Below are 13,502 nucleotides of genomic sequence, written 5' to 3' on the forward strand. Positions count from 1 at the left end.
CGTGATCTCCTTTTGTCCAGATTCCAGAATTCTCTGATGGTTTCTGGACTGGGTCCCAGCTGGCTTGCTGGACGAATTCTGAGACACCTTGGTCTTACTTCCCTAAAATCTCCATCTACCTGAGAGACGAGAACTCCAGCCAGTCGTTCCGTGTAACCATCCTGCCTCAGGTATGAACTGGGACCTGTGCTTTTCTCCGGGAACACGCACCACGCCGAAGTGAGGCGCTTCGTGCCTCATGCGCCTAGGTAGGTAGCATAGTGGTGCTGTGGGACGGCCGAGAAACCGGGCGGCCCTCATCAACGAGCCTGCACCCCTGCTCGGGCGTGCACCCCTGCTCGGGAGTCTGGGCAGGCCCGCTGCTCTGAGCACGCTGTGCGCACGGGGCCCAGGCAGCCCAGACCCTGGGCTGGGGAAGTGGACCTACGTCCCAGCAAGAGAGGCCGGCTGCGTGGTCCCATCCCAAGGGCCTGGCAACAGGGAAGGCCGGGAATGGAGGACATTTGTGCAGCATCCATTAGAGCACCAAAATACGTTCTTTTATTTTATTTATTTATCTTAAAGATTTTATTTATTTGAGAGAGAGAACGAGAGAGCACAAGCAGGGGGAGCAGCAGAGGGAGAGGGAGAAGCAGACTCCCCGCTGAGCAGGAAACCCGACAGGGAGCTCGATCCCAGGACCCCAGGACCATGACCCGAGCTGAAGGCAGATGCTTAACCAACTGAGCCACCCAGGTGCCCCCAAAATACGTTCTTTTTAAAAGGAGAATAAAACTGGACCCTCAGAGAGATGAAGACATCCTTTTGTTTTCCATATTCAATAAGTCATTGGCTCCTTTCTCCTCCTAAGCTTCTAATCAAACAAAGCGTGTTCTGCCCTGCTCAGTCACGCTTCTCACCTCCTCCCGGTTCCCGAGGCTCTCAGGTCCCCTATTGCACCCCTCCGGGGACCTCCAAGTATGCTCCGTGTAGCCCAGTCCCCTCCTTTCTCCCCTTAAAGCCATTGCCAGATGATCTTCCTAGGTGGCATCTTCCAGCCTGCTGTCCCTGCTGTGAGCCATCAGTGAGTCCCCACTCGGTGCACACTGATGTCCTTACTCCCTGTGGCTCTCGGTCCTCACTGGACCCTTCCACGCCCTTGACCTGCCACTCACCAGTCAGTGTCCTCCCAGGCTTCATGCTAGCTCACTCTCCTGACCTTTACTTCTGCCACCGCCCCCCCGCCAGAAATGCCCTCTCCTCCCCCACTCCCTCTGCATATCCAGATTCTTCTCATCCTTCAAGATCCAACTCAAACAACCCCTCTTTTGTTGAACCTCTCCTGAGCAGAATAACCCGTTTGTGAGCCTGCCCTTCAGACTCCTAATGCATGCTTCCTAGTCTACTCATCCCACAGGCAGTCACCCCTTTAGGGGGTATTTTATACTGTTGCCTTTTTCGTTGGACTTCTGTTTTCTTTAAAAGCACATACACACACTTACAGTTCTTCCTCCGTTATGTTAATTCCTTGCAGAGGAGAACCATGAGATCAGAGATCCTTGCTCCTTCCCTGGCACGAGCGTGCATGGAGACTAGTGTGTAATCACTGTTTTTTTGAACAGATCAATGTGCCTTTGTCGTGATTTGGTGACTTTGGGACGAAGGGTGGGATTGGGGGATAGGGAAGGAGGAATGATTTCAGAAGTAAAAAGGAAGTGATAATGCTGCCTTTTCCCTTCTCCACTTTATACGTGGAATGGTGGGTTACTGGGGAATAGCCTGAGAGCCTCAGGAGAAAACACGGCTGGACAGAGGACACGTTGACCGAGGCTTGAGTTACATGCTCACGTTACACGCTCAGCTCCGCCCCTGACTCAACGCTGTAACGTGGAGCAGATCACTGAGCCCTTTCTCCGTCTGTCCCTTTAACTATAAAGGGAGGAATCGTAGTACTTGCCAAAGACATTTTCACTGCACACAGTGATATGTTTCCTGCATCTTTAAAATAATTGCTCTTTATGATGAAATCTTGGCCAGTCGAACAGCACGATTTGGACAGTATTTCCTCAGTGTGGTTTGTAACTAAAGTTGAAGCCTAGCTTCAGGACAGAGGTGAGCGTGTGATCGTAAATAAATGGCGGGGGCGTTGGTTGGCAGAATCAGGGACTCGTAAGATGCAGGAGAAAACAGGCATTCTGGGGAAAATCTACGACGTCCAGGGCGGGTAGTAGCCGCCAGAGCTGGAAGGTGACTGGGGCTCGGCAGCTGGTTCCAGGACCGAGCACGGGCCGGGGGCGGGAATCCAATGAGGGAGGCTTGGGAGTGTTGCCTTTAATTTTTGTTATCTGTGCGTGAGAACCCAGTATTATTCTCACGAGACTCTAGATATTTTTTGGTTGGCTTTGACAAGTTCACATTTTTGGTTTTTAAAAATCTGCTTCCCCTGCTGTTTTCCTGATTCCTTACTCAACATTCCCCTTCCCTTTTCTTTCCATCGCCTCCTTGGAAAAGGGCTTGGATGGGCAGTTGTGAACCATCCTGTGCCGATAACCTCACAAGCTCTGTATGTCACTGACACAGCCCTTGGGGTCAGCGCTGGGGGGTCACCTCCCAACACCGCAGTTCTGCCTGCCTGCCCCCCTCGCCCTAATGTTTAGGGCAATCATCAGGGCTCCTTCCCACCGAATTTTTAAAATAGGGCCCGTGTCCAGGACCTTTCTGGCATCAGCAGGACTAGATGGGCATATGCTTGCTGGTGCAGAAAAGAGTTGTGTCAAAGGCAGTTATCTTAAATTTTGTCTGTCTGCACTCTTTCCCAAAAACACATGGGCTGCATCTTTTTTAGCCCGTTGACAAAAGCAGCCCCCAACCCCAGCCACGGGCAAATTCTGGTTTTCTTTTCCACATAACCCTAAAAATGTAAATAATTTCAGTCTATCACTGGTTGGTCTATTTGTGCTATTTTAGTTGAAGACAGACAGTTTATTCTGAGATTTAGCAATACTTCAGCTTTCCCCAGCTTGTTACAGCATCTACAGTCTGGAACTTTTATTGGCAGTCAGCTGGGACACACAAGGAGTAAAAGATGCAAATTCGGTCTGCATATTTTTGCATCAATATCCTCAGTTACACGATAGGTGATAATTGATTGGGTTTTATTATAGAATTAGTTCCTTCAAAGGCCGGGGTGTGTTTGTGTGTGTGTCCACGTACGTTCCTAGGGCTTGCTTACAGACCCTTAGGTGAAGGTGCTGTGGTGGAAGGTCAGTGATCCCCTGCCTTTGCCTAATTTGAGTTAATCGTGAGAAGTTGTGTCTTTCGTTTGATGCTCATCAAGCTCAGCACCACTCACTGACATCACCTGCATTGATTGAAGCCCTCCTGGGTGCATCCCCTACCCTCACAGCAGCCGAGGGGCCAGGAGCATAGCGGAGAACAGAATGAATGATTCCTTGCCTCGAAGCGGCGCTTGCAGGCAGACAAACCCGTCGTGGAGGGTTCTGACTGCGGGCACAGTTCTGGACCCAGTAGCTGCTCCGTGTCTAGCCATTGATGACGCCAGGGGCTGTCATAGCTCTGTCCTTGCTCACCCCCGCCCTGACAGCCCCTCTCCCTCTCGCCATCCGGCGCTGGCAAGGGTGGTGAAGTTCATCTTCCTCGGGTGTCAGCCTGATCATATTCTCTTTCTCTAGTACAACTTCTGGTTTCCTTTTCCGCCCAGACGTTAAATAGTGCTCCTGTGTTTCCCTCTCCTCGGGGCTGGTGCTCGGTCCCGCCTCTATGCTGTGGTTTGCCTCCCGGCTGCACCCCTCCCTTGTCACCCTGGTGCAGCCCCTCCCTGCCGCACCCTCTAAAAATCCCCACCCCTCCCACTCCCTCCGGCCACAATGCTCCGGGCTCCCAGCCTCTCCCTCCGTAATCTTTCTCGCGCTTTTACCCCTTTAGGGCTGGTCAGTACTCACAATAAAGTCCTTCTTCCTACTCATTTTGCCCTTTATTGCTTTTTTTCCAGATATTTGGTATTTTGTCTTTCTAAGTCGCTCTATTCTCTTGTTTGCCTGCATTTGAATACTTTGCTGTTAAAACACAAAGGGATTGTTCTCACCGAGCTGACATTGGTTTGCTCCTTGATTAAGTTTTGACTCATTTCCTCACAGGCTCTGCCCCCAGAGGACCTCAAGGGCCATGTGTTGTTGTTGATGGAACATGCACAGCCCGTGGTCCTTATCCTCATGGGAGCTTCCTACGAGGGGGTGCTGGGTCTTCTCCCTGTGACATCTTCTGTCTCTCTGAGGAAATAAGTCATCCTGCTTCCACCCTGCTGCCTACTTTTAAGCTCTCTTTGGCAGAGGATGACAAAGACGGCATCCTGGGGCCAGTTGGGAGCATTGCGGTCTCGCAGGAGAGCAGAGGATGCTAATGGTCTGGAAGCCATGGGGATGGGAGGCGGGATTGGATTCAGATGCCATTTCAAAGGAGGGCCTGCAGCCTCTTGTTATGGTTTCCAGGTGGGGAAAGAGATCCAGGCCTGGTGCTGTAGGGCCTGAGGAAGTGAGTGAATCACAGACCTACTGAAACAGAAGACTTTGAAAAAAAGCAGATTTGGGGAGCCTGTTGAGTGTGGCCAAGGCAGCAAAGATCTGCCTGGAGGTCAAGATTTGGGCATCAGCATAGAGCCCTGGGCTGTGCTTAGGGCCTTGGGGCCACATGGGTCACCTGGGGTGGGGGTGGGGGCAATGGCCACCAGGAGGCTGGAGCCCTGGCGTTCTCTGATGCTTACAGTGAGGAAGGTTAAGTGAATCCCACAAAGGTGTCTGAGAAGGAGCAGCCAGTGCTGGGAGGAAGACGAGACAACCCTTTCTCGGAGGCCAAGGGAAGGAGGAGATTTGAGGGGGAGAGTTAGCTGGTCCACATTACGGTAGAGGGGCCCGTCGCACTCCACATTTACTCACCTGCCCCCTCCCTGGATGGGAAGCCTCAAGGGCGTGGGACTGTATGTTGGTTGCTGGTACTGAGGCATTATCTAGGCCATGCCACGTGCTGGATGGATGGACGGACGGACGGACGGGTGGATGGGTGCCCCTGTGTGTAGTTGCAGGCAACACACGTGTTTTTATCACTTTCAGGAATGTTTATTCACCATGCTTATGATGTCATCTTCCAGGTGGCAGGGACCCGGCAGGGTGATGTCATCTCCTCCCCCCCCCCCCGCCCCCCCGCCCCCGCGTCGCCCCACGGCACCTGGGAGGGTTGGAACGCGCTGTGGCCTCGACAGCTTTGTGATGTTGCCAGATTCATGCTTCCCCCTGTCTGTGTGCTCCCTCCTCATAAACAGCTCTACATCCAGCCCATGATGGGGGCGGGCCTGAATTATGAATGTTACCGGTTCGGCATTTCACCTTCCACGAACGCGCTGGTGATCGGTGCTACCGTGATGGAGGGCTTCTACGTGATCTTCGACAGAGCTCGGAAAAGGGTGGGCTTTGCGGCCAGCCCCTGTGCAGGTAAGAGGTGCGCGCACTGGACGGGAACCCCAGCTGGAGTACTCGACGTCCGTTCACTGACTTGGGAGCAACTGTTGATCACGGGTCAGTTGCCTTTGAATTGTTTCCCACAGGCCCGTTATCCGTGGTGGGTGGTATCAGTAAGACTCACGGCAGGATGCAGAGAGGAGGAAATGAGTCCCTCCGTGTAAAACATTTAGTCCCGTGCTTGACACATGGCAAATGCGTGATCGACATTAGTATTGTGATTATTTCTCACGTTAAAGTTAAGATGGTATCTCACACCACAGAGTAAAGAGGCCTTGGGGAAGAATTACAGTTTTTTGATAGGAAAATTAAAATAAATAAAGATTCATGGGTAAGCTATGTATTTTTTTTTTCCATCAAAGCAATCTTTGTTGTGCAATAAGAAGTAAATGCCTATCATTGCTATTTCTTGAAATCCTAAAATGATGAGATCAAGGAGCGTGTTTTTCTCCCAGAACCCCTTTGAAGAGCTGGTTTGGGGGTGAGTTAGCAGCATTGCTCTGCGATGCTGAACTTGAAGGTTGGGCCAGTGTTCAGGGAAACCACAGGAGAGAGGGCAGGAAAGGTGATGGGTGGGTAAACCCCCAAACTCGAAAATGTCTGTAGATGAACAGTTTGCTAGGATGGAGTGTCCACATAGTGCAAGGTTTACTGGGAGGGTCGGGTACCTCCGGCAGAAAAGGCCAGTCCTAGACGTGGGCATGAGCTGGGATCGCTGGGGACGCATGGAGAGCGCATGACCAGGCAGTGGGATTTCAGGGGACCGACAGATCCTGGCATGTGGGATTCAGAGTTGGCGGGTAACATGCCATTGGAGAGAAAAATTAGGCACATGTGAGACAGCCAAGAGGTGGGACAGGAGAATATGAGAGGCTATGGGTTGAGACATGGGTCCCCACGCAGTGCGGGGAGGGAGGTGTGAATTTGATGGAACACTCAGGATAGTGACCCACAGGCAGGAATGCTGGCTGAGCCGGTCGCCCTGACCCTGACTGGACCTTCACTGGGATCTAAAACCAACGGGGAAGTCTGGGAGAGAGCCATGGAGATTGGGGGGGCGGGGGGGAGGCAGGTTGTGCAGGCCAAATGTCAGATGATCTCAGCTGATTTATTCCAGAGGGAGACATTTCAGGTCTTATTTACTATCCGACTTGCGGTGGTAAAATGGGAATCCTGGTAAATAAAGCAGGTCAGTCATGCTTCCTATCCTTGTTTGGACACACGGGCATTCCCAGAGGGTGAAATAACAATTTGGAGAGTGGGAGGAGATGCATATCAAAGGGAAAATTTACATCTGGAATATTAGTCCAACTCATATGCTGCATAAATAAAAGCACCCAACACCATGTACATACTTGATTGTTGCAAATCCCTTCTTAAGTGTTAACGCCGCGCTCTCTCGCTCTGCATTGGTGAACAGGCTTGGAATCCTTGGGGCTTGTCATTTTGTCATCTTTGTCGGGAGTGAATGTTTACCTCTCAGAGTGCATTAACTGTTTTTAGCCTGGGAGGTATCCCTGGAGAGACCTTCCTCTATGGCGTTACTCTGTCTCCCAGCTGTGAGTATTTCACGTCTTGTGACCCAGAGAACTAAGCACTAAAGCAATTTTCCCCACAATTTCTGTTCTCTTGTTAAATACCATGAAAATAGAGGCTACTATGGCAACAGCCCTTATATCGTCCACTTAATAGCACGGAGCGGGTAATCACTGCGTCTCCTAAGTGAATTGCTGTTGGAAATAGTTTAATATTAAGTGTCTGCCGGCAAAGCAACATTCATTCCTGCGTTTCAGTGTGAATTCTTTGTTAGGTGTGCTTATGGGAGTTTTTTTGTTACTATTTAAAAAAAAAAAAGGCGTATTTAAGGTTTTGGTACTTAAACATTTGATTTTACCAGCACTGGGAATAGACACGGATATGTCTCCTCTTCCGTGCAAACTGTTCAGCCATTAAAGTAATTACTTCCTCCAAGCTGCAAATTAGGAGCCAGACAGTGGTCTCTAGGGCTGTAATAAATGGAAGAGGTACACTACCTTTTTTTTCCTCTTTTTAAAAGTGTTTATTTTTAATTTATCACATGCTTTAAATAACAAAATGATTTAAGTCCTAGGAAGTCATGTGCTTTGGGCACACTTATGGAACACCCAGATTTAACAAATGCTAACATTTTGTCATATTTTCTTCAAAAATTTGTTACAGAAACAGAAAATAAGTATAGCTTAAAGCCCCACCCCACTGCCTTCCCCAGAATGACCCTTTATCCTGAACCTGGTGTCCATTCTTCTCAGAATTACTACACACTGAAGATTTGGCTACATAGTTACAAGTGCCTTGGATTAGTTGTCTTTTGCTTGGTTAACAGTTTAGCCCCGCCCCACGTTTAGCAGCACTGTCTGACCTTGTGCAGGTGCTGAGGGTCAGGAATCGAAGAGCAGCTTAGCTGGGTGGTTCTGGGCTAGGGTCTCCCGTGGGGTGGAGGGTCCTACTGGAAGCTCACTCAGTGTGGTACATGAGAGGAGCCCTCCTTTCTAAACCATTGGGACCTCCCACCAGGCTTCCCTGAACATCCTTAAGATGAGCACCCGGTCACGCCAGAGCAAGTGATTCCAGAGAGTAAGAGTGCCACAGAGCACCCACACCACAGTCTTTTTGCACCCAATTTTGAAAGTGACATGCTGTCACTTCTGCCCTGTTCTGTTGGTTGCTCAGAACAACCCTGGCCCAGTGTGGGAAGGGATTACACAAAAGTAAATACCAAGGAGCAGGGATCATTGGAGTCCCCTTAGAACCTGTCTCCCGTCTACCTATAAATAAGTAGAAGTGCCATATAACAAAACGTTGGTTGGTTGGTTGGTTGTGGGGTTTTGGTATTTTTACATGTATGTGAATGCTCTACAGTACTGTGCATATCCTTTTTCAACCTGCTTGATTGCTCAGCATTACACATTTACTGGATCTTCCCTGTTGATAAGAGTACTAGGTCACTCATTTTGACTGCTGTGTAGTATTCTGTTCTGTGAATATACCCAGATTATTTACCCAGTTCTGCCTTGATTACCATTTGGTTTGTTTCTAATATTTGCATTCATAAACAGCACTGCAGTGAACATCTTTCTGCATGCTATTGAGATCTTCCGAAAATGGAATTTCTAGGTGGTTTGGTATGCTAGTCCTCAGCGTTACTGGCTACTGTCAGATTTGTCTTCCAAGCAGCTGGACCATCAGAACTACATAAGAACGTTCACTTGTTTTGTTTTGTTTTTTTGCCAATCTGTATGAAATAGTGTCACAGTTTGATTACTTCTGAGATGATGCAACTTTTTTTTAAAAGATTTATTTATTGCGGAGGGAGAGGGAGAGAGAGAATCTCAAGCAGACTCCCCACTGAACATGGAGCCCATCTCTTGGCTCAATCCCAGAACCCCGAGATCATGACCTGAGCCAAAACCAAGAGTCGGACGTTCAACCAACTGAGCCATCCAGGCACCCCAAGATGATACAACTTTTGATATATTTATGGGGTGTCTGAGCTTTTTTTCTGATGGTGAATTTTTCTACCAATAGCTTATGTACATTTTTCTACCTATCTTTTTTATTGATGTCTATACATTCTTAATATTTGATCCATTAATTTGGGGGGCTTATGCGTCGTAAATAATAACTGCTAATCTCTCTGGATTTCTTCTACTTGTTTTTATTATCTTTCATTTACATTTTCTTAAATTTAGTGAGATAAAATGTACCAATGTCTTCCTTATGGCTTTTACTCTTATTTAAGAAATTTTTCTTCAATCTCAGGAAATAGAGATTTTTTTCGAAAGATACAGTGTACTTCCCCCCACCATTTTCTCATATAATGTGAAGTAGGAATCTAATTTTTATAAGGACATTCAGTTTTCTCAGCATTATTTATTGAATATATTACCCCCTCTGTAATATACAGAAAAGACTAAAAATAATGCAATGATGTCCTACATACCCACCATCTAGATTTTTGTTTTTTAAGATTTTATTTATTTGTTCGAGAGAGCAAGCATAAGCAGAGGGAGAGGGAGAAGCAGGCTCTCCACTGAGCAGGAAGCCTGTTGCAGAACTCGATCCCAGGACCCTGAGATCATGACCTGAGCCGAAGGCAGATGCTTAACCAACTGAGCCACCCAGGCACCCCCCCCACCACCATCTAGATTTGGTAATTTTTACGTTTTGCCATATATCAGTATATGTGTATATGTAGTTTTTGTTTGAACCATTTACAAATAGGTTGCAGATATCATGACATTTTACCCCTAAATATTTCACTCCATAATATTTCATCCATAAATATCTCTTAAAAATAAGGACAGGCTCATACATAAATGTAATACTATTATGACACCTAATAATTGATAACAGTATTTACATTGTATTATATAATATCTAGGCCGTATTCAGATTTCCTCAGTTACCTAAAAATGGTTTCCTTAGCTATGGGTTGTTTTTTTTTTTCTTTTGGAGGCCAATTTTTTTGTAGAATATATCCTATTCAGATTTGTCTGGATTTTTCCTAATAGTATCGTTTAACATGTTCATTTAACTTTACATTTATTTCTGTAAACTTGAACTTAGGTCTAGAGGCTTGGTTAGATTCAGGTTAAATTAATTTTGCAAGATAACTACTAAATTTTAATAACCTCTTTGTCATATACCAAGACCTGGTATGTATCTGGATCTGTTCTTTCTTTCTTTTTTTTTTTTTTAAGATTTTATTTATTTATTTATTTGAGCGAGAGAATGAGAGAGAGAGAGCATGAGAGGGGTAGGGTCAGAGGGAGAAGCAGACTCCCTGCCGAGCAGGGAGCCCGATGCGGGACTCGACCCAGGGACTCCAGGATCATGACCTGAGCTGAAGGCAGTCGCTTAACCAACTGAACCACCCAGGCACCCCTGGATCTGTTACTTCTGAGCATTCTCTTTTATCCCATTGGTATATTTGCTGTCCCTATGCTGTAACGTGTGGTTTAATTTCTGTAGTTACAGTAAGACTTAATATCTAGCAAGGGCTCAACTCTTCTCCTTATTCTTCTTTAAATGCTCTTGGCTGCTTTTGTGCTTTTATTCTCAACTTGTCAAGATCTCAGAACTCTATTGGGATTTTGATTGGAATTGCATTGGATTTACAGATTAATCAAGTCTTTATTATATAAGTCTTTTCACCATGAGTGTACTAATTCTCATTTGTTTAGGTCTTCTTTCATGTCCTACAGCAGCTTTGTAGTTTTCTCCAAGAGGGTCTTAACACATATACTTCTTGTTAGATACCTGTTAGCTCTTACTGTTCCTATAAGTGAGATTGTTTTAAATTGCATTTTGATTGTTTGGTCTATAGGCCTGCAGGGGCTTTTTGTATATTAATCTTCTATCCAGCCACCCACCTTGCTGAATTCTTTTAAAAAATAGTTGTTAGAGTTGCTTGGGTTTTCTATGAAAGCATTCATATAGTCTGATGCATGGAGCAGGTTTGTGGAATTGCCTTCGGATTCTCAGTTTGCTGAAATTGTTTGGTCTGAATAGAAAAACAGTTTGACATTTTCTACTGATGTTAAACATATTCCTACTCTATGACTCAGCAGCTTCACTCTTAGGTATATGCAACAGGGAGATGAATGTGTGTGTCCACTCAAAGACTTGACCAGAAGCAGCTTTATTCATAAACTAAAGTACTACATCCCTTAGTAAGTACATTATTACATAAAGCCACCCTTTTCGTCAAACTAAAAACAGCCCAAAATATGTAATGAAGGAGAATGGATAAACAAATTATGATAAACAAATTATAAACAATTTTCCTTTTGCTGAAAAATGTACTTTAGGATCTCTTTCAAATTTCATTTTGCCCCAATTTTTGAATCATTGTTTAACTGCGTATGGAATTCTAGGTTGACCATTTTCCCTTAGTGTTTTGACGGTGCTATTTTCGGTGTTTTTTGGCCAACATTATTTTTTTTTTTTAAGATTTTTTTTTTATTTGAGAGAGAGAGAATGAGAGAGAGCAAGCACATGAGAGGGGGGAGGGTCAGAGGGAGAAGCAGACTCCCCGCCGAGCAGGGAGCCCGATGTGGGACTTGATCCCGGGACTCCAGGATCATGACCTGAGCCGAAGGCAGTCGCCCAACCAACTGAGCCACCCAGGCGCCCTCTGGCCAACATTATTGCTGGCAAAAAAAACCCGGTCAGTTTCAGTTGTTGTACCTTGGAGGGTAATCTGTTTGTTTTCTCTGGTTGCTGTTCAGACTTAGGCTACAGTTTTCATCTTCTGGAGTTTCACCATGATGTATCTGGATATCAGTTGTTTTTCATCTTGCTCCAAGACTCATTGTGCTCTCTGAATCTGATAATTCATGTTTTTTATCATCAATCGTAGAGAATTCTAAGCTGTTACCTCCTCCACTCTTGCCTCACACCCATTTTTTCTAGTTTCTTCTGGATCTCCTGAGGTAAATTTTGAGATTTCTCATTATTTCCTCCACGTCCCTTGACCTTTCATTCATATTTTCCTTTCTTTATCTTTGCTGCATTCTGTGTAGTTTCTGCAGACACATCCTATATTGCCCTAGTTCTCTCCAGCTGTGTTCAGTCTACCATTTAACCTATTCAGTGAGGTTTTCTTTTTATAAAGATTTTATTTATTCATTTGAGAGAGTGAGAGAGAGAGAGCTCACAAGCATGCATGAGCAGGAAGGGGCAAAGGGGGAGGGAGAAGGAGAGAGAATCTCAGGCAGACTTGATGCTGAGTGCAGAGCCCTACGTGGGCCTCCATCCCACAACCACGAAATCACAACCTGAGCTAAAACCAAGAGTCCAACGCTCAACCGACTGCCCCATCCAGGTGCCCCAACCTATTGAGTGAGTTTTTAATGACATTGCTTGTATTTTGCATTTCTCGAAATTCCACTTTGTACTCTTTTTTTTTTAAGATTTTATTTATTTGACAGAGAGAGACACAGCGAGAGAGGGAACACAAGCAGGGGGAGTGGGAGAGGGAGAAGCAGGCTCCCCACTGAGCAGGGAGCCCAATGTGGGGCTCAATCCCAGGACCCTGAGATCATGACCTGAGCCGAAGGCAGACGCTTAACGACCGAGCCACCCAGGCGCCCCCCATTTTGTACTCTTTCAAATATACTAGTTTACTTCCCTGGAGTGTTCCATAATAATTTTGTCATGGCTTGTATTTACTTTGTCTTCATTGTTTTCTTTGATTTTTGAAAATGGCCAGGTAATGTCCCAATGATACAGTGCATTATATGGTGCCTCACGCCCTCAGAGGCCATCATGAGTACATAATCCTCTGTTCTGTGGATGTTCCCTAATTTATTTAACAATTCCTGATTGATATATTTAACTTGTTTCCAGTCTCCTGTTACTATCAACAGTGTTGGAATGATACCATTTGTCGTGTTCATTCACACATATGAAAGTATTACTTCTAGGTTAGATTATTGGAAGTAGAATTGCCAGGTTAAAGGGTACAAGCATTTGTAATTTTTTTTTTTAAGATTTTATTTATTTTTTTTTATTTTTTAAAATTTTTTAAAGATTTATTTATTTATTTGAGAGAGCGAGAATGAGAGAGAGAGAGAGTACATGAGAGGGGGGAGGGTTAGAGGGAGATGCAGACTGCCCGCTGAGCAGGGAGCCCGATGCGGGACTCGATCCCGGGACTCCAGGATCATGACCTGAGCCGAAGGCAGTCGCTCAACCAACCGAGCCACCCAGGCGCCCTAAAATTTTATTTATTTATTTGACAGAGAGAGAGAGGGAGAGAGCATGAGCCAGGGGGAGCGGAGAAGCAGACTCCTCACTGAGCAGGGAGACCGATGCGGGGCTCGATCCCAGGACCCCGGGATCATGACCTGAGCCGAAGGCAGACCCTTAACGACTGAGCCACCCAGGCGCTCCACAAAATGTCTTTTTGAAGAAGATTCCAGGCCATTTTATGAAAAATTAAAAGTAATG

General features: G+C 46.2%; 2 protein-coding genes across 4 annotated transcripts in view; both read left to right on the forward strand.

Annotated features, from left to right (window-relative positions):
* BACE2 (beta-secretase 2) overlaps positions 1-5,689 on the forward strand; it is a 63,292-nt gene extending 57,603 nt beyond the window's left edge. For 2 of the 3 annotated variants that reach the window (XM_081800270.1, XM_081800273.1), the window contains 2 exons: positions 21-170; positions 5,315-5,689. In XM_081800270.1, the coding sequence (XP_081656396.1) occupies positions 21-170; positions 5,315-5,674 (510 nt within the window). In that variant the 3' untranslated portion in view covers positions 5,675-5,689. The remainder of the gene's footprint in view (positions 1-20; positions 171-5,314) is intronic. The other variant, XM_081800283.1, reaches the window with a different exon arrangement.
* The window catches only part of MX2 (MX dynamin like GTPase 2), a 185,770-nt gene that overhangs the window by 114,005 nt on the left and 58,263 nt on the right, over positions 1-13,502 (forward strand). The window lies entirely within an intron of this gene.

Source organism: Leptonychotes weddellii, chromosome 1 (genome assembly GCF_054177405.1).
Source record: "Leptonychotes weddellii isolate Sample4059 chromosome 1, ASM5417740v2, whole genome shotgun sequence".
NCBI lineage: Eukaryota > Metazoa > Chordata > Mammalia > Carnivora > Phocidae > Leptonychotes > Leptonychotes weddellii.